Source organism: Epinephelus lanceolatus, chromosome 18 (genome assembly GCF_041903045.1).
Source record: "Epinephelus lanceolatus isolate andai-2023 chromosome 18, ASM4190304v1, whole genome shotgun sequence".
Taxonomy (NCBI): Eukaryota; Metazoa; Chordata; class Actinopteri; order Perciformes; family Serranidae; genus Epinephelus; species Epinephelus lanceolatus.
In genome coordinates this window covers 9313065-9335091 of record NC_135751.1, presented here as the reverse complement: position 1 = coordinate 9335091, position 22027 = coordinate 9313065, and the positions used below count along the sequence as shown (strand labels likewise).

Below are 22027 nucleotides of genomic sequence, written 5' to 3'. Positions count from 1 at the left end.
TTAGAGGCACAACAGTTTCACTGAACATTTATTTTGCCTAAAAAAACAAGATGTTTCACATCAATACAAAATACTGATAATCACACAGAAAAGATCTACACACATTCACACTGTAACTGTTCCTGTCTGCTAACAGAGAAAATGTTCATTCTTGTTTTCTGTGAATCGTCATAATCTGCTGTTTATCATTTCTGCAGTATGAAGCAGTTTCCCATTATGCTTCATGATCAGCCATCTTCACAAACATGAATATTCTCAGGCGGCAGATCAGACAAAGTTCAAGCCGTCTAACACTGATAAAAAAAGGAAAATAAATAATATATTATTCTATTTTTAGTATTGCAGCAACCAGTCTGCTCTGAAGCAGGAAAGTCTCTTCTCATTTCAGACACAAACTCTTCAACAGTCCTTCAGTTATATAATGTGTCACACAGCCGACTGCATGTTTTCACTCTGTTGTTGATCTGAAACCAGAAACACAGCAGAGTGAAGACAGAACACACTGTGATGGATCCTCTGCAGACTGTCGTCTCATGTGTGGAGGATGGACAAGTTCAGCTGGGGGCTGTGTCTCGCATATTTGCTTAGAAGTACAACGTAAGACATAACAATAAATAAATAATTATGAAGGCATGGATGATATCAGCGCGACTGTAGCTGCCTAGAAACTGCATCCTGCCCTAATTCATAAAAACAAAGTGCATTGAAGGCTCGCAGCAAGAGGGAACAGAGAGAACAAGTCAGCGGGAATGTAAATTAGTTTACCTCATTGGCTGCTCGTTATGGTTGGACAGGTGATCGTTGCTGCAGCCACATCACAGAGCTGCATCACAAGCCAGCAGCGACAAACATGTAGTTTCTTGTGTGTTATCGCAAGAACTTTACACACCAGAATGACTGCCTCTCAACATATTAAAAGTGTATTACTAAGTTGCATTTGGCCATAATATCCACTGGCTGTTTAGGTTTACAGGCATGTTTAAGTACATGAGGCTGTTAGGTAGCTGTGACTCCTGAAATGAAATCAATGTTTGCTGCTTTAACGTGTCTTTAAAAAGGTGTTTGCTAACAGGTGGCTAAATGAGACTACACGCCGAACACCGCTTTTTACAGCCTTGTTGTGGTGGTGATGTTAAGTCATGTTACTGTGGTGTAGTTAGTTATTGCCTAACATTAATTTTTACTTTACTCATAAAAGTGGTGTTCATTTGTGAAGGTCAGGACAAAATGTGCAATTGATTGGAAAAATCCTGCAGGTTATTTGACAAGGGAACCAGGGTGAAACTCACTTCAGCTTGGCCTACAGTAAAATGTCCAGAGAGGCCAAGTTCCTGCACAGTGTAACTATAAGATCCAGCAGTTTGGTGTGTAAAGACATTGGGCCTCATTCACTAACATCTTCCGAAGATTTTTCATAAATTTGCTCTTGAGAGAGGTCCAAAGAAAAGTCTACGTCAGAATTGTTGACATCCGTGCTCTTATAAAGATGAATCCCATTGTCCTCACAAACTGAAACTGACACGGTGCACACTAAATAGGGAGGAGGAGCACCGGACTCCAAACCTAAAAAAACTTCAATAGTTCCAAAGCGGAGGTACTTCTGCGAGAAGTGAACGCCAAACGAGCTGTCGTATATCATAGCATCAGTTATGATATACAATAACACACACAAAAGATGCATGGGATGCTGTTACTTGTTCAGAGAATGCTGTATCTGGGGGCAACAGATGAAGTAAAAAAAAAAGGTGGTTTGATCTTAAAGATTAAGATAAGAAATAAAGTTAAAGGCATTGCCTAACACAGAAGAGATGCAGACCACAGTACTGGAGCAGGACAGGCCCGCACTTGTCGCTCTCTGCAAACACAACTACATGGTCCTAGAGGATGTGCTCATCCTCCAACATATTGGAGCAGCAGTAAACATGCCATTGTGCGAGCAGACCTAGACCTTAGAAAACACTGGTGAATGTTAGAATCTTCATGAAAACTGTGCAAGTAGGCTCTACTAAGAAATTTCTTCTTAAGAACAGTTGGTGAATGAGGCCCAGTAAGATTTTGCATGATGATACAGATATTTATATTAGGGCTGTCACTAACGATTATTTTCACTGTCGACTAATCTGTCGATTATTTCTTCGATTAGTCAACTAATCATTTAAAAATGTGTTAAAATGTTGAAAAATGTCAGTCTGTCTCGCCCAAAATTATGTTATCTAATGTCTTGTTTCATACTCATACCAAAGGGTTTTAGTTCACTGTCACGGGAGAGTGTGTAAAGCTGCCAATATCTGAACGTAAGAAGCTGCAGTAAGAGTATTTTGGGGTACTTTTATAGTACTTTTCTATGAAAAATGACTCAAACCGATTATTCGACTACTAAAATAGTCACCGATTATTTTAATAGTCGATAAGTCATCGATTAGTCGACTAATCGTGGCAGCCCTAATTTATATATATGTATATATTGAACCCTGCTGGCTTGTGACGGTCACATTCTATTATTAGAATAAGCATTTACACTGAGTGATGTGTCTTTGTGGGAATGCTTTATAGCCTCTTACTCTCCTTTAGCCTGAACTGACCAGTCAGGTGTTGGCCACAAAGCACATGTCCTTCTTTAAGTGTATCTGCAGGCCGCTGGCGCTGGTGAAGGTCTTGGAGCATTGGACGCAGCGGTATGGTTTCTCTCCTGAATGTGTGCGCTTGTGTTTCTTCATGGTGTCTCCATCGCTGAAGGTGCGGCAGCAGTACGGGCAGCTGTATGGCCGCTCCCCTGTGTGAATGCGCAGGTGTCGCCGTAGGTTTCCTCTCTGGCTGAAGCTCTTAGAGCAGAATGTGCATCGGTGCGGCCTCTCACCTGTGTGCGTGCGCAGGTGACGTCGCAGGTCCGCCGACTGCGCGAAGGATTTACAGCACCAGTCGCAGGCGTACGTCTTTCTCTTCTGTTCCAGGTGGAGGCGGAGGCTACTGGCCTGGCCGAATGCCTCTCCACAGCGGGGGCAGCGATGGACAAGCTCAGGGATGTAACCAGCTGCTGTGACATCATCAGCTGTGACCTCGTCCTGACAGGACTTCTTGTTTTGATGAGCTTCATGTCGGTCTGCACGTACCACCACTGTCCTGTTCCTGACATCTGAGTGTTCCTGTGAGACGTGAGTTGCTGTCAGGGAGTCTGTGTGACCTTCAGGTTCACTCACTTTGTATTCCTCGGGTTCACTTTTTATCACAGCAGGAGCCGAGGCCCTGGGCTTCTCTCTGAGTGCAGGAACTTCAATGTGGATTTTAGGGCCCGAGGCAGAGGGAGGACTTCGGGAGGAGTGAGAAGGAAGAGGTGAAACTTTCCCAAATGCCTCCTTCTGAGGGTCCCGCTTCGGTACTGGTTCCCAGGGCTCAGCAGGCTTCTTGTCCCCTGGCAGGAGGGTCGGCCCTGGTGGCATCTCACTCTGGACCGACAGTAGCTGCACAGAAACAACTTGCTCATGAGTTGGCTTGGCTGTGTTAGCTGCTGGCTGTCTGGGCTGGTTAAGGGTGGAGTCTGGCTCCTCTGAGCGGGGCCTCAGTTCTGGATCACGGGGTTGCTGCTCAGGAGACGCAAAACCAAGACTGGACCTGGTCGACCCTGAAACAACAGTAAATATAGAACCAAAGTCATAAACAAATATCACTGGCAGTTTCAATTGAGTGACAGTAACCTTCAGTAAGCATTACAGGTGAAAAAGTGCAGTCTTAAAGATAAATAAAAATAATTTAGTGAGGTTGCACTACAAGACTGAACCTTTACATATTTGCACTCAAAAGTCTTTTTTCTCAATCAGTTATTTTACATTTGAATTACTTGAATAACATTTATAAAATATCTTTTAAAAGCTAATTTCAGTGTCTAGTCATACAGCAGTGAGTGCTGCACAGCCCTGAATAACATTAAAAATGTATACATAATTCTCTTTTAATGCAAACATGAATGACTGGCAGTCAGCTAAGACTCACTGAATTCAAATTTAATAAAGAAAATCTGCAAGTAGCCCTAAAACTTAAATCTTCTGCGTGTCACGCCAGACTTCACTTCATTTAATGTTCAACATAGAGCACATAAGCACAGCGTTATTAGAAATTCTGAAACCATAAATTTTAATGGTTAGTTCGGCATAATGTTAGATGATCCAAAAAGCAGAGCTTCTCACTTTTAATAATGTCAACAGTTTTCGGACCCTCCTCTGCGGTTTGAAGGGGAAAAGAGGAAGTAATAGAGAAACTGCTACGAAAAGTCACATTTGTCATAAAATCTGAACCGAGTGGGCTGATGTCGCGGGTGCCGAATTGAAAACCGGCGTCATGACTACACGTAAAGATTTTGAAGTCCGTATTTTCGCCGGTATTAACGTAAATTTCCTTTGAAAGACTAAACCGCACTTATTTATCAAAGCGGTTTGGAACGTTGTTCTTTCACAGTTAGACTCGGGGCTAGCAGACTAGCTCGGCCCTTACTCAGCCACTCCGTCTCGGCCTCCAGCAGCAGGATGTCCCGCAGCTGCCTCCGCAGGCTCTCGTTCTCGCGCTTGGTCCTGGCGGTCTCCTCCCGGTACTCGGTCACCGTGTCCTCCACCACGTCCAGAATCTCCTTCACCACAACCGTCAGCCGCTCCGTCAGGTAGGCGTTCAGTAGCTGTAGTTTAGTCATTTTGGAACCATAAACAGCTGCATCGACACCGGAAACACAGCCGGACAACAACAAATGAGACAGGAAACGCTTCTGGTTGTACATCAACAGACGTTGTTCCTTCAGAATAAAAGTCTTAATTTGAAAATAAAATTCAATCGGCAACTATTTTTTCTCAATGAAAACAAAACAAACAAAAATAGACGATAGCATGGTGATACAACACAAAAACCCACAAGACAAATTTAATGGTAATGACGAGGTAAGAACAAACACAGACAGTTGAAAATAAAATAAACAAACAAAAACATACAGTTAGGTCCATAATTATTTGGACAATGATACAGTTGTCATCATTTTGGCTCTGTACACCACCACAATGGGTTTTAAATGAAACAATGAATACCTGCTTAAAGTGCAGACTCTCAGCTTTCATTTAAGGCTTTTTTCAAAAATGTAGTATGAACCGTGTAGGAATGACAACCATTTCTTCACACAGTCCCCTGACTTTAAGGGCTCATAAGTATTTGGACAAACTAACATAATCATCAGTTAAACAGTCAGTTTTAATACTTGGTTGCAAATCCTTTACAGTCAATGACTGCCTCAAGTGTTGGACACATAGGCATCATCAGATGCTGGGTTTCTTCCCTGGTGATGCTCTGCCAGCCCTTTACTGCAGCCGTCTGCACTTCCTGCTTGTGTTTTGGGTGTTTTGCCCTCAGTTTTGGCTTCAGCAAGAGAAACGCATGCTCAGTTGGATTCAGGTTAGATGATATGACTTGGCCATTGCAGAACATTCCACTTCTTTGCCTTAAAAATGTCTTTGGTTGCTTTTGTAGTATGCTTCAGGTCAATGTCCATCTGCACTGTGAAGCATCATCCAATGAGTTTTGAAGCATTTGGTTGAATCTGAGCAGATAATGTAGCCCCAAACACTTCAGCTTTCATCCTGCTGCTCTTCTCAGCAGTCACATCATCAATAAATACAAGAGAACCAGTTCCACTGGCAGCCATACATGGCCATGACATAACAGTACCTCCACCATGCTTCACTGATGAGGTGGTGTGCTTTGGATCATGAGCAGTTCCTTCCCTTCTTCCTTCTCTTGTCTTCCCATCATTCTGGTAGTTGATCTTTGTTTTATCTGTCCATAGTATGCTGTTCCACAACTGTACAGGCTTTTTAGATGGTTTTTGACAAACTCTAATCTGGCCTTCCATTTTTAAGGCTAACCAATGGTTTGCATCTTGTGATAAACCCTCTGTATTTATTCTAGTGAAGTCTTGTCTTGCTGACAAGAGCAGCAGGATGAAAGCTGAAGTGTTTGGGGCACCATTACCTGCTCAGATTCAACCAAATGCTTCAAAACTCATTGGACGATGCTTCACAGTGCAGTTGGACAATGACCTGAAGCATATTGCAAAAGCAACCAAAGACATTTTTAAGGCAAAGAAGTGGAATGTTCTGCAATGGCCAAGTCATATCATCTGACCTGAATCCAACTGAGCATGCATTTCTCTTGCTGAAGCCAAAACTGAGGGCAAAACACCCAAAACACAAGCAGGAAGTGCAGACGGCTGCAGTAAAGGGCTGGCAGAGCATCACCAGGGAAGAAACCCAGCATCTGATGATGTCTATGTGTCCAACACTTCAGGCAGTCATTGACTGTAAAGGATTTGCAACCAAGTATTAAAACTGACTGTTTAATTGATGATTATGTTAGTTTGTCCAAATACTTATGAGCCCTTAAAGTTGGGGGACTGTGTGAAGAAATGGTTGTCATTCCTACACGGTTCATACTACATTTTTGAAAAAAGCCTTAAATGAAAGCTGAGAGTCTGCACTTTAAGCAGGTATTCATTGTTTCATTTAAAACCCATTGTGGTGGTGTACAGAGCCAAAATGACGACAACTGTATCATTGTCCAAATAATTATGGACCTGACTGTATATCAGCAGCAGTAATCACAAGTAGTACATATATGTATACTTTTCTTCTATTTTTTTTTTTTGCTAATTTTTTCTAGATCAAACAATTACTTGATAAATAGAGAACACGATTAATTGCTAACAAAGATAAGTATTATCATTACAAGAATACATTTTATACATAAAAACTGTTCATATTGGCAATATGATCACCATACTCCTTCTCTGTACTTAGAGTGACAGTGTGAGGACAAATTATGGGCTAATTGTAGTATTCAGGTCCAGTTTGAACTCATTGTCTTGCCACAGATGTCTATTAGTTGTTGATGTGACTTTTCCTCTCAATTTTTTTTGTTGAGATGATTCAGTTTAAAGCTACAGCTGGTAACTTTTATGAAAATATCTATTGTATTTGCTGAAACTGTCACTTCATCTACAAAGTATAATTTGAGGCAGAAAGTCTGTAAAGAAACAATGATGTCTCTCCTTCTCCACCTCCTTTTGCCTCTAAAAGCATTTGCCAGAATCAGAGCCCAGGAGTCTTTCACACAGCTGTCAGTCATGTAGTTCACTGCTTGTGAACTGCAGTCAATCTGTCAAACTTTGCAGTGCTGATACAACATTAATCAATATTCTGTCACTGCATTGCCTTGTTCTGGCCTCAAATATTATACAAACATATTTTAGTGCACTGTTTAGCTATGAAATGAGAAAGTTTGTAACCCGGGTGCCATGTTGGAAATAGTTGAGCATCGCATCAAGCACCGCCTAGCAGCTGTATCAACTTTCTCATTTTACAGCTAAACAGTACACTAAAATATGTTCCTGAAAAGACTTGAGGAGAAAAATAGGCAACACAGTAACAGAATCTTGATTCATTTTTGATCAGTGCTGCCTTGTTTGACAGTTTGAGCACAGTTCATGAGGCGATTGAAATGATTGATAGCTGTGTTAAAAACTCCTCAGGTCTTATTGGTTGTTTTTGTTCATATGTGTATAAGCAATACACGGAGGCAGAGGAATATGATTATCATTCTCATGTGCTTCTGTGTAGCTATTGTGACAGTTTCAGCAAATGTGACAAAAGGGTATTTTTTATAGAAGTTACTAGATTTAAATACAGTTTGAACCCCAAAGAGATCAGAAAGAATCTGAGAATGTTGAAACATCTAATAAAATGCATGTCTCTAAACTGAGTTTCTTCATGCTTCCCTTTCCATTAATCATTTTATGACCCTTCAGCTTTTCGTTTGCCAAAATAAACAATTAATACGTTTATGATATTTTCCCCATGGTGAGGTATCATCATTCATTTGTGATTGCTTTTTGAAATTTAGGTTGGTCTTAAAACTCAAATCAAATCAAATCAAATAGAATACAATAAAATTAAAACAGCTTTGAACAACTTTTTTTCTACCAATAAAACTATTATCATTTCTGATGTTAGTGTTTTTATTTGTCATAATCACTCTTATAATAACGTATACATCTTGATATTGATAATAGTTATACTGATATATTTACACCGTGTGTTAGATTTAAAATGTGGTGTTGCAGCTCCTCACTGTGACCACTGGAGGGCAGCTAAGACTCCAATTAGACTCGGTATATTTCATAGAAATCACTCTACTTCTAAGGTATATTTACAGGAAGCGTTTCAAAATAAAACTATTAAATGAGATCCAATGCAAAGAATATTAAATGGACACTAATGGACACTACAACATTAGTGTCCATTTGTTGTTCATTGCAAAATATTTCATGATGCAGGGGTTCATTTGGTTTCTTATTGATACTAAGACATGAATATCAGTATTTTAACCTCTAAATATGAATGATATATTTTTAGATTCCCAGTGAAGAAAGTATGGTTGGAGACTGTGACTGGTGCATTGTTGGGATTGTGCTCTGTCAGCAGAATCGCAGCAGATGGGGACAGAAAAAGGTGCAGCAAGTAAACCACAGTTAACCAAGGCAATACAGGAAATGGGCTCAGTTTCCTCCAAAATAAGAGTAATGCTATGGCATGCCTGTGGGCTCAATGTAAATGCAAATTTAAGAAAGCCAAAACAATTCCACTTTTTTTCCACTGTAGTTTTGTCTTTATTGACTCACAAAATACAAACAGAGAAACAAAAAGTACACATTCTCACAAGCAACCTTCTCCACCTGAATCATTTCTATTGCTTCATGATCCGTTCTGTCTCAGCTGAAGTTATGCAAATCTCTTAGTATACATGACTGTGATGTTAGTGGCATCTCTCATTAGCATGAATCATAGCTTCCTTTGTAATGCCAAACCAAAGATCTTTAATTTTATTGAGGTCCCACAACAGATGGAGCCGAGTTCCTTCAGCAGCCCCACATTTTACTCTCATCCCTTATGCCCATTACAGCTGTGACAGAGTGTAATACAATCTGTTGAGTATTTTAAATTGTCTTAGTTTTTTGGGGTTTTTTGTATAGCGGAAAGGCTTCTGTGCATTTTGTTAGATGTCTGACCAAGAAATATCATCTTTTTTGTGGAGGTTCCTGAATCATTTCACTGTGCAAACATGAAATTGCTTGTTGGTGCTTTCATTTTAATATTGTATAACATATTTTAACTGTGTTTTATTGAACAAATTGTGGTTGAAAAGAATGTTTTCATATGGGAAAGCTCTTTAAGATGATGTTATAGAGTGAAGTGATTTGGGCATTTATTTTTGGAATATTCTATTCTGTGATTATTTTATTAAAGGTTTTAAAATAGTCATTCGAGACATGTGATAAATCTCAGTGATGCCTTTATCTTTTATTACATTTCATAGTGATTGATTGATTTATTGAGGTAGTTGTGTTACCTCACTTACCTCGCACTACCTCACCTCACCGTGTGCACTTTGTTCATCATTTACCTTTGTTTAATCAGTGCTTTCTCATGTTTCTCAACTCAGCCTGCATTCAGTCTTGTCAGGGGTATATTTACTGTTTTTGTGTTGAAGTCTTAAAAAGTGGAAAGATTTTTAAAAAAAATGTGACGAACAGAAGGATACAGCAAAGAGAATAATACACAGCAGAACGTGGGAATATAAACATCACATTAAATCACATCTTTTGAAAAATTAGTTATTAGTTAAAACATTTAGTCGAAAAATATGAAAATACACCACAAACATGAGCGATAGGTATATTAGATACTGGAGGGATATGTGCACAATGACAACAACAACAACAAAGAAAAGAATATGTGTACAAATATATAAATATCATGAATATATACAAAAATACACTGCCTGGCCAAAAAAAAAGTCACCACCAAAAAAAAAGGTCATACACTCTAATATTTCGTTGGACCGCCTTTAGCTTTGATTACGGCACGCATTCGCTGTGGCATTGTTTCGATAAGCTTCTGCAATGTCACAAGATTTATTTCCATCCAGTGTTGCATTAATTTTTCACCAAGATCTTGCATTGATGATGGTAGAGTCTGACCGCTGCGCAAAGCCTTCTCCAGCACATCCCAAAGATTCTCAATGGGGTTAAGGTCTGGACTCTGTGGTGGCCAATCCATGTGTGAAAATGATGTCTCATGCTCCCTGAACCAGTCTTTCACAATTTGAGCCCGATGAATCCTGGCATTGTCATCTTGGAATATGCCCGTGCCATCAGGGAAGAAAAAATCCATTGATGGAATAACCTGGTCATTCAGTATATTCAGGTAGTCAGCTGACCTCATCCTTTATGCACATACTGTTGCTGAACCTAGACCTGACCAACTGCAGCAACCCCAGATCATAACACTGCCCCCACAGGCTTGTACAGTAGGCACTAGGCATGATGGGTGCATCACTTCATCTGCCTCTCTTCTTACCCTGATGCGCCCATCACTCTGGAACAGGGTAATCTGGACTCATCAGACCACATGACCTTCTTCCATTGCTCCAGAGTCCAATCTTTATGCTCCCTAGCAAATTGAAGCCTTTTTTTCCAGTTAGCCTCACTGATTAGTGGTTTTCTTAAGGCTACACAGCTGTTCAGTCCCAATCCCTTGAGTTCCCTTCGCATTGTGCGTGTGGAAATGCTCTTACTTTCACTATTAAACATAGCCCTGAGTTCTACTGTTGTTTTTCTTCGATTTGATCTCACCAAACGTTTAAGTGATCGCCGATCATGATCATTGAGGATTTTTTTCCGGCCACATTTCTTCCTCGAAGACGATGGGTCCCCACTATCCTTCCAGTTTTTAATAATGCGTTGGACAGTTCTTAACCCAATTTTAGTAGTTTCTGCAATCTCCTTAGATGTTTTCTCTGCTTGATGCATGCCAATGATTTGACCCTTCTCAAACAGACTAACATCTTTTCCACGACCACGGGATGTGTCTTTCGACATGGTTGTTTAGGAAATGAGAAGCAACTCATTGCACCAGTTGGGGTTAAATAACTTGTTGCCAGCTGAAAGATAATCGCCCATGCAGTAATTATCCAATAGGAGGCTCGTACCTATTTGCTTAGTTAAATCCAGGTGGCGACTTTTTTTTTGGCCAGGCAGTGTAGTAGTATGGTGAGTACGTGAGAATTTCATGTATAGGCCTAATGTATATTTTTCATCTCTTTTCATTTTGCCTTTGTAAATCACTCCTGCCTGTGACAAGCACTACATTATATTATTTAATTTATTTATGTGTTTTTGAATATTTACCTTATGAAATGTATGAATCTGCAGACACACACACACACACACACACACACACACAAAGACCCCCGTTAGGCTTTTATTTTGCAGGTTTAGACAGGCACTGCTTTTAGTTTCAGTCAGCTTTACACTGGAGGAAGCTGGAGATGAAGGAAGCCACTATTTTGCAAGTGCTGCCTCCTGCACACACACACACACACACACACACACACACACACACACACACACTTCTTAAAGCACCCCTCCCTTTCATTTTACCTCTTGCAGTGGAACAGACAGAAAGCTGCTGCAGCGACGTCCCACCATTCTGCATCACCAGAAATCAACACAACAATAATCAATAAAAGCAAGGACTGACTAAAGAGCTGTTCCACCATTTTTTAACCTAACAGAGTGAATCTTTTGTCTGATTCCTTTATTTTTTTTTTCAGTGTCGTTGTTTTGTCTCACACCACTGGATCTGTGCCTCCTGTACCTCCTGCAGCAGAGACACAATGACCAGCAGCCTGCAGCTTCCTGTAGACTAGGACCAGGTAAGAGCTCACTGAGAAAACCTTTTGTGTTATTTCACATGTTGGGTGTGTAAAACATGCTGCTGCTGTTACTGGAGCTCAGGGGTGTGCCGGCTGTCTTCAGCTCTGGCTACAGCACACTTCCATCTGGAGCTTTCCCTTTTTCCTTTCCACTGATGATGGTGCATTTGTACATGATGTCAGACATGCATCAGTGTGTTTAATTATGTATTAAATATGGTTGGAGTCATGTTGCTTTTAAGGCACCTTTTAAGGCTCTGCTGCTTCACAGAAGAATGGGTTGTATGTTTTTCTACACAGACAGGACTGATTAATATTCTTATATTTGCAGCTTAAACTGTTGGCGTCATTTCCTAGAAAGATGCTATAAGAAGCTGATGGTTTGTCAGATATGTGCTCCTTCTGTTAACATTCATGGCACGTCCTCCCTCTGTGTGGAAATATTGGAGTATATAATGGTTCCTTTTCGTTGTCAGATGTCTTGTTTTGTCTGAAATGCAAAATATTCAGTGTACAGAGATATTAAAGAGAGAAAGGCAGCAAATGGTCACACTGGACAAGCTTTAACCGGCAGATAAATGTTACTTTTCCTCCATAAATTAATTAAACCACAATCAAAACTGTGAAGAGTTAATTTTGTAGATGAATTGTTTCAACACCCCTGCTACCTGTTTGAAGACTGAAATGAGGTGTTTAGATTTAAAATTATGGATACAGATGTTTGTCTGACCGGCTTATAAAACGCCTCAGAAGAATAAATCGTTTGAATTTCGGTGAGGAGATCAAATAAGTTAACGACTGTAACTGGATTAACTCACAGTTACAGTAACATGGCTGCCTCCCGTCTTCTCTGTAGTCAAAGTGTGTGTGTGTGATGAGGGTGATGAAGATGAGGTAACACAAACTCAGTGTGTCAGTCTGAGAGTCAGTGGGATGAAGATCTGCACTGTGGACACAAAACACAGAAAAGAAATTAACTCAGAACTTAAAACTTTTGATCAAAACAAGCTAAAAAAACAGTGGTAGAATGTAACAAAGTACATTTACTCAAATATGGTACTTAAGCACAATTTTAAGGCACTTATATTGTACTTAAGTATTTTCTTTTTATGCTTCTTTCTACTTCTACTCTTCTACATTAACAAGATCTTATAGTTTTATTAATTTAAAAATTGATATTTTTTACACACAAAATGCTAAGAGTTTGTAAAATATGGTAATTTGTTCCCCAACAGCTTATACAAGTACAGCTGAAATGATTAGTTGATTAATCAATAAGTTGAGTGACGGAAAATGAATTGGAAAACAACCTTAACATACATATTACCTGGCAATCAGGATTGCATATCTGATGAAATATCACAGAAAAATAATGATAAAACGGAACCGTATAGCCTCATAATTTATTTATAGATGGAAAAAGTAAAAAAAATGCTTTAGACACCTGACTATTTAAAAGAAATAAAACTAAAAAAGTAAACCATGGTGTAGATGGGTTTTCCTTTTGTAAGGGCATATAAAGCAAATTGCACCATTTTTAAATTAGGAACATTCTGTTCTTATCATTCCTCTTTGAACACAGGAATATATTTAAGGTAGCAGTCTGAATTACTCCACCCCATGGGCCCCAGAGCAACCGCACTGCCTGTACTGTCTATATTTTCATCCCTGGTATCACGTAAATACACATAAATACAAAAATCTAACCAAACAATAAAACTATACTAGAACAGCTATCACATCACACATTACAAATCGTAGATATAATGGCACAAATTACAACAAGGAATGCTGAGGTTACTTAGAGAGCCTATACTCTGATTTAATAGATTGAACAGGTCGAGGAACAAAAGAGTTCCTCAACTTGTCCAATCTTGCCTATGGGACTCTAAATCTTCTGTGTGAGGTGGAGAAAATAATCAGCAGATAAATCCATAATGAAAAAATAATGTGTTGTTTTCAGATCAAAATGAGCTCCACCTCAACCAACTGCAACTGTAAAATCCTGCTTCTCCTGCTTCTCCTAGTGTGCCAAGCATGTAGGAGAACTAAAACTGAGCCAGTGTTAAGTTTGTCCATTCTTGGCTACTGTAGAAACAACATGGCGGACTCAGTGGAAGCGGACCTGCTCCAAATATAGACATAAACAGCTCATTCTGAGGTAACGCAAACACAACAATTCCTAGTTTCAGGTGATTATAAACTAATGAAAACACAGTTATAAATATTAGATTCCATTTCTGTCAAAATATGCCCCACTGATCCTTTAACCCTTAGATGCATGACCTACCAATACCTACACTCTTCCATAAGTGGGGTCAAAAATGACCCCAATTAGAATCAATGTGTTTTATGTGATAAACTTAAGCAGTTTCTTTAATTTTGGTTAAAGATGATGATTTGTATTATATTTTGGTCAACAAAAGAATGATTTCATGTTTGACATGTTCATTTATCACTTTTTGTTAACATTTTAACAACTAACGACATCACTGAATAATCAATAATAGTATAATAGGCTATCTAACGGGTTAGATTTTATTACAAGCAAGCTATAAATATCATAGTAAGTCTGCTTATCTCTACACAACAAATGCAGTAATGTAGCTAACCACACACACTCACACTCACAAACGCACACACACACACACACAAATGACATCGTTGAATAATCAATAATAGCATAATAGGCCTAACGTGCGCGTGCACACACACACACACACACACACACACACACACACATACACACACACACAAAATAATGGTTAGATTTTATTACAAGGAAGCTATAAATATCATAGCAAGGCTGCTTATCTCTACACAACAAATGCAGTAATGTTAGCTAGTTAACATTACAGTACTAACATTACACAGTAGTTAGCTAACTAGTAACTACATTGTAGTTAGCTAACACTAGCTTAGTTAAGTAAGCTAGTGTTAGCTAACTACAAAGTAGGCTAATTTGATGACAATAATACTATATCACACAAAAGTCATGGATGTGGAAAATAAGTTCATATTTTATAACGTCATATGTATTCCAAGCTATAAAACGAATATAATACTAACATGTATGTTGCTGTATAAAAATCCTCCTGGGTGGTGAGACTGCTGGCATTACATGTGTAAGTGCAACAGTAAATGTATACCTGACAGTCACAGATGATTAGAATCAAAGATTCCTAGGTCTAACCCTTGATATTCCATAGGAAATGCTTGGGGTCATTTTTGACCCCACTTAAAGAAGAGTGGGGTAGTGATACAAAAACAACAATTTCTTAAAATGTATATAATTTTTTTTAAAATGCAAATGGCCTCATGTCAAAAACATGTTTTATGAGGAATACCTGGAATATGAAATGATAAAAACTTTTAATTCCATAGATATTGAAGAAAAACAACCCCTGGGGTCATTTTTGACCCCACTTATGCATCTAAGGGTTAATACATAATCTAATAATATAATAAATAATAGTGTGATAGTCACAAGGGACATTTTGCTACTTTTAATACTTTAAATACATTTTCCTGATTAAACTTACATACATTTAGTTAAGTAACATTTTCAGTGCAAGACTCTACTGGTAACAGAGTATCATTCAGGAACTGAATATTTCCTCCACCACTGGGTTTCAGTCTTTTCCTCTTCCTTCTCTCACTAACATAATAAACCTAAACATTAAAAATAAGGCAGGACCCATAAACCTGCTGACACACATTAAGGCTGCTGCGGTGATGTTCTGGTTGAGGTGTTCTGAAAATGCTGATTAAGCTGTTTGGACTTTAGTTTAAGGTTCCAACATTTTTAATTGAGCCCCAGATGCTGCTGCTGCTGCTGCTGTAAATAACTCATCTCCACTTTGTCGCAGTGTGGACACCAGTGGACTGGGAGGCTCCTGAAGTCTTACTGGACTCACTAACTGGACTTAAAATACAACATTTTAACTTAGAACTTATAATTACATTCATTCTGCACAGCCGCTCTGCAGTCATGTGTGCACTTGTGTTTGACTTTGTTTTTTGCACTATTCCCATACAGTGTGGATTCTTCGTGTGCTGTTGCTGTGACATGTGAATAAATTAGGTTTCTATCTAAATATGTGAAGAGAGCCGCAGATGAAGTTGCTGTTAATTCCCAGTGTGACTTAAGTAATCAGTATCCCGCACCAGCATGCTAAATTAGAGACTATGGAGTTAGTGCACATATCTGCTGCTGTGTGCTGAAATCCGTAATGAAATATGTCAAAGTTAAAGAGGTCAAACTCGACATTAATGAAGGGATGTTTTGCACGTCTGCCATGGAGCTTAGAAAATTGATCTCTGTGCTTTAACAGGTGGTCTGAGCAGGCTGAAAATCAGCCTCTGCAATATGTATCCATAATTTTGTGTATGTGAGCTTTATTTCCATTCCAGTGTACTGTAGAGGTACCAAACTGCCCCACCGCTCTGCGGTCAGTTGCCTGTTTGTTTAGTTTCCAGGTTAAAATTAACTTATTACAAGAATCACATTGTCTCTCTTTTTAAAGATTTAATAACTTAAAACAGAATGACACTCATTCAATAAGTTTTTATTTGTCATATGCACAACAGTTACAGGGAAGCAGTTGTTGGCAATGAGGTTCTTGTTCTCAGGCTCCCTAAAACAATGATTCTTCAAAGTTTATGAAAAGAAAAACACATGAACAAATGAGAATCCAAACATATATAAAATATGATAAAAAATTGAAAATAAAAAATGGAAAATGAAAAATAAATGTAAAATACAACAAAAAGCAAATGTAAATATAGCTAATACTGTGGTATTGTAGTCTTGAAACAACTTGATTTAACAGCAGAATCCTTTACTTTTAGGACTCAATTAGGGACAAAAACGACTCCATGGGCTCTAGTTTCCCGGTGCAGCGCAGGGTGGCGCAGGGTGGCAAACCCCGCGCAGAGCTAGTTTCAAGCAGCGCAACCCGAGGCGCGCTCAGTTTGGTACTTTGGCAGACTGAGGTGCGCTGAGATGGGTGTGGCAGCGCAGCAGGGGGAGGTGTCAACAGGTCCAGCTTGGCGCAGTGACAGTTTCGTGCCAAAAGGCTTTGCCGAAGGTGCACTAAAAGCTCGCCAGCTGAAACCAGGTCTACTGTCAGCGCAGGTGGAGCGCAGCCGGTGTAAGCTGAAGTTTTGCTGACCAGCGGACAGTGCGCACACGTCACCAAAACCTCACAGGCAGGTTTCCAGAATGTCAGGCACATTAATAATGCAATAAATACCCAAAAAAACACTATTCAATGCAACTATCTGCAATCAGCACATAAATGTATCTCTATATTGTCTGTCCCGTCACATCTGATGTCAGATCAAAGGGGATTGGCACCGTTTGGCACGTTTGGCATGCTTGGCACGCGTAATGGAAACCCAACCTGATTTGATTAACACAGCTGCAAACTAATGAGTTCACATCCCTCTCAGCCAACCACAAAGAGCCACAGCATCAGATAGGGAGTATATATTCAGCATCTGTCATCTTAGAAAAGCCAAAAGAAAAGAAACAGAGTGAGACTGCGAGAGAGAAAGAGAGAGCACGCACGCACGCACGCACGAGAGAAACACAACATTGATTTACACTTGTGGTGACCTCCTCCCAGGCTACCTTTGCATCATCAGCCCGTGGAGGTCTGCTCGCAGTTCCGTATATTCGGACACTGTGAGCTTGGACCTCCCGGACCAAAACATCAGTTTCCTCCTGGGAGAAGTTTGGCTGTCTGACGCTGCTGCTCTCTTCTGCCATGGCGAATTGAGTAAACTCTCATTACGCCTTCGCGCGGCGCATTTAAGGGCGAGGAGAGGGACTCATTTGATTGGTGTGATGTGTGTAAAACCCACTCCACGCCTTCTCTCCTCCCTCTTTCCGACTTGCGCAGGTAGGAGGGAAGGAGGTGGGAAAGAAGAGTAGCTGCGCCAGGTGCACGGTGTGCCAAACTTGCAAAATCCGCCTGGCCACACCCAGTTGGCAAAGCGCAGGTGCGCTGCGCCTCCGCCTCGCCCGGTCTGCGAAACTAGAGCCCCATGTCATGAAACTGATCATCGTAATAATTTAAATAAGACAACTAACAGATAGAGTTGTGTGATAAAATGGACGATTGAATAAGATAAAATAAAGGCAAACACAGTCTCACAGAAATATGTAAAACGGACATAAACTTGTAACAATGCATTACTTGGTGGTGGGCATGAAAATGTGTAAAAAATTACATGCTGGCAACATGAAAACTGTTGAAACATGAAACTGTTGCATTTTGGTAAGCTTTAGGGGAAGAAAAACACAGTTAGGTTTTGAGAATTAAAATTAAGTTAAGGAAAATTTTGTGGTTTTGGTTAAAATAACGTAAATAAATAAATAAATACATAAATAAATATGTATGGGACATAAGTTACATAACCTACCCTCTTTGTGTAGCGAAGTCTCTATAATCATGAACACTGACTTTTGTTTTCACACACGACACTAACAGCCATCTCCTGGTGGAAAGTCCGTGTTTGTTTGACCCACCCACCCTACGCGTACTTTTTTAGGTCTTTACACTTAATTCATGTTTTCACTACAACAAAAGATCTTCACTGACTTTGCACTGTATTTGTTTTTGTGTTGCCAGCACATGATTTAAACACATCATGCTCACCATGACGTAACGCAAAAACTTTGTATCCATTTCATGTATTTCTATAAGAGCATGAAAACAGAGTCTTTTTAGCAGTTATCATAGTGGAGTAATTGATGTATTAATACATTTATGAAAAAATAAACCATAACTGTTTAATTAAGCCTGCATTTAAATTATTGAATAAGAATATGATTAGTAAGAAGACAACATGCATGCAGATTTGTGCCAGTAAATAATTATATTTCATTATTCTGTCTTTAAATACATTTATAAAAATGTTGGGTTTTTTTCAGTATATTTTTTATGGTTAATCTCTATTATACGGTTCCAAATATTCCTGTATACTGCTGTTGCATATAGAGCATTTATTGGATTTTTCTCAGTAATATTTCCTGCTAGACATAGCCCCATAATATCCTCATATTATCCCAAGAAGCTTCCTGGAAAACAATTATGAGATATATGAATAAGCTCACATACCAGAAAATGAAAGAGCTTATGAAAGACTGTCTAAGTTCATAATTAGTTAAAGACAATCTGTGTGCCAAATGTTATTTATTCCAAAAACTGACCAAATAAGATCATAAATATGGTTAACTTCCAGAATATATCTGGCCATTTACTCAAGTTTTAAGTTATTTAGCACTGTACAAAAGCAATACAGGTTTTGCACCAAAGTGTTCAAAAACGACAGACATATTTGTGTACACATACATAAAATAGTGATTTATTTTTTTCCACAAGGGTACAAAACTCTACAGTCTTAACTGAAACTGCAGGTTTCTCTCCAGGCTTTCAGACTGACAGCCCTGAATGTGGACGACACTGACCGGCCATTATCCAGTATTTAATAACAGGTCTGTATCATGTCGATACATCAGCTAACTGATGGTCTAAACCATCAGCATGAAACAAACATTATCAGAGTGTGGAGTCATTACACTGCTGCTGCAGAGCTAAAAACAACACACTCTGATGGTTTTAATGGGCATCTCTTCCTGCTAATTTTCCCCCCTGACTCCTAAGAGATGCAGTCGACGCTAATCCTGCCACTTACTGAGAAAAGAATGAAAGCAACAGCAGGTTAATTGATGTGAGAGTTGGCTGTTGGCTGACCCCGAGCCCCTTTAATGACCCCTCATTAAAGACCTTTCCCCTTTTCTTCAGAACTGAAGGTCAAGAAGAAGAAAAAAAGGGAAAATTAGAGACTGTCCCCAAACTTTAACTCTGCTGAAACTTTAAATAACTACAGCAGAGGAAATATTCAGATCCTTTACTTAAGTAAAAGTTCTATTACCACATTGTGAAAATACTTACTCTACAATTTAAAATCCTGCATTCAAAACCTTACTTAAGATATACAGCCTGGTCACATTCCCAGGGCATCCAAAAATGCCGCTTGGGCAGTGACCCCCAGCGTCTGATACAGATGCTCAATGCACCCTTAGGTATCTGTAAGGGACAAATTTGGCTTTTTGACCAACTCTGATGAAACAGCCAGAGCAACAGATGTAGTAAAAAGAGCAAGGAAGTTTGCATCGGTGGACAGGTCCAGCAAGCACAGGACTTTGACCCAGGAGAGTGATGTTAGTGTCAATGTTGACTTATTTTGCTACATCAGTCTGAGTCACATAGTTTGATACTTCGTTGTTAAGCATGTGAGTCAACTCCTTGATGAAGGTCAGCCACAATCTTTTCCTTACCATAACCAAATAGTTTGGTTGGTTAAATCTGACTGCTAACTCCTTGTTAGTCACGAGTTGACTGACATTACTAATGTAATCACGATCTTTTCCCAACCCAAAACACGTAGTTTGTTGGCTAAACATAACCACCAACCCCTTCTTAGTCACCTGAGTTGACTCACGTGACTAATGACAACCATGATGTTTGGCCAACCCTGACCAAGTAGTTGTGTTGCCTAAACCTAACTGCTGACCCCCTGCTTCAAGATTTATGGAAAAAGACTGCCCCCACTTTCTGACGAAGCATCAAAATATAATGAATACGGATGAGATCACGCTGAGATATAATATGAAACATTTCTGTTACAAAAGTCTTAAAACGACTTGACCTATGTTATATTGTTGAGTTGTTTACTGACATTATTCCAAATTTTTGCAACAATGTTTAAAGAAATCTATAATTTTATTCAAGAAACTGCAAAGTTTTGATGAGATACAATGAACCATGGACAAAGTCAAAATAAAACCCAACAAAAAACCCCCCACAGTGGTAAGACCTGTTCCCTTGGAGTTGGACAACAGCGGCGAAAGTGAAAGTGAAAGGTTGCCTGACCTTAAGTCAGGACATTGGGTGGTGCATGACTAAATACGATGTCAGGTTGCTGCACCTGACAAAGAACTTCTTCTCACAAAATAAGTGATCTACCACTGTCTCCATCAAGTCGTCACACCTCAACTACAATGCAAAATACATTTAACATTACATTAATGTTATCATGTTGCAGCTACCATAGTTAGCCTAACCCAGCTGTGACATCCACAAGTCACCTTATATCACGAACAACATCATTCCCACCTATAGAAGCCAAGTCATAGGCAAACACTTTCTGCATCAAGAAGCATTGCTAAAATAAACAAACGGTCTGACTCACCATCAGTGGAAAAACGCTACTTAAACCTGTCCTGTTCCTCTGTGCATGTTTGGTTAGATATCTGGTGGTGCCAGTGAGGTTTGTGTGCCCATCCTCTTCTCAGTGTACATAATAGCCTTTTATCCTATATCCTGTATCCGTGGAGATACGATCAAGATCTTGCTGGGTCTGTGGTAGAGTTTTGGAAACAAAGAGCTCCCTACTTAGCGACAACATCAGCTAATAAGGATGGGCTGGTTGATAATGTTAGCTTTGCCTCAGATCATAAACCAAACCACTCTTGTTAATGGCTCCTCTTGCAACATGTGTCTCATCTATTGGCAGGCTATTCTAATGCACTGTTCATATGTAGACCTACGAAAAATAATGCTCCATATTTGTATAAAACCCACCTGATCATGAGCCAGTAATTTGTGTATAACCCAAATTATCAGGAAGGCTGCATGAGGAGGGAGGATGTGTTGGTGGATGTGTCAAACAACAAGGATTTTCCTCTGGGAAATTAGTGTTCAGAACCGATTGAAACCAAGTGAACTTTGAGTTATTTTAAAGTATGTTGTAACCATGTTTCTTTTCCTAATCCTAACCTACATAACCTTATTTGCCTAAACTACCTAAAACCTAAACTACATAACTTGCCTAAAAGTAATCCATGTAACTTTACTATGCCTACGTATCTTTACTTGTCCAACCTTCAGGGTTTGTACAGTCATGAAAAACCTGGAAAAGTCATGGAATTTTGTAAATAGCAATTTCCAGGCCTGGAAAAGTTTTTGAAAATTAAATACACCCACAAAGTTATTGAAAATTTAGGGAAATTTGTTTCACAAATACCCATATAATACAGTAAACGTGGTTCAGTTAGGATCAACTGAGAACAATCTATGCTGGTTAAACAAATCAGTCATGTCACTTGATGTTATGTTGCTCTCTGCAGAGGTAACGTCAAACTCTGACCTGAGTT

At 39.3% G+C, this 22027-nt stretch overlaps 2 protein-coding genes across 3 annotated transcripts in view; one reads left to right on the top strand and one right to left on the bottom strand.

Moving 5' to 3' along the window:
- Positions 1-12: 12 nt before the first annotated feature.
- On the bottom strand, positions 13-4733 carry LOC117268854 (uncharacterized). Of its 2 annotated transcripts, none has more exons than XM_033645575.2 (2): positions 4486-4733; positions 13-3619 (listed from the first exon to the last, which is right to left on the bottom strand). In XM_033645575.2, the coding sequence occupies exons 1-2, from the start codon at positions 4676-4678 to the stop codon at positions 2586-2588; spliced, it is 1227 nt and encodes a 408-aa protein (XP_033501466.1). In that variant the 5' UTR covers positions 4679-4733; the 3' UTR covers positions 13-2585. The 2 variants fall into 2 exon arrangements, with proteins under 2 accessions (XP_033501466.1, XP_033501467.1); XM_033645576.2 differs by lacking the exon at positions 4486-4733 and adding an exon at positions 4182-4419.
- Positions 4514-22027, top strand: part of LOC117268757 (uncharacterized) — a 32965-nt gene continuing 15451 nt past the window's right edge. The window contains exons 1-2 of the mRNA XM_033645424.2: positions 4514-4648; positions 11698-11799. The gene's annotated coding sequence lies outside the window, so the exon portion shown is untranslated. The remainder of the gene's footprint in view (positions 4649-11697; positions 11800-22027) is intronic.

What these genes read in the sequence shown, in the direction of transcription:
- LOC117268854 (XM_033645575.2), bottom strand. Translation starts at nt 4,678, where the DNA reads ATGACTAAACTACAGCTACTGAACGCCTACCTGACGGAGCGGCTGACG. An exon ending in GGCCGAGACGGAGTGGCTGA is followed by an intron (nt 3,620 to 4,485) that starts GTAAGGGCCGAG and finishes CTGTTGTTTCAG; the next exon opens with GGTCGACCAGGTCCAGTCTT.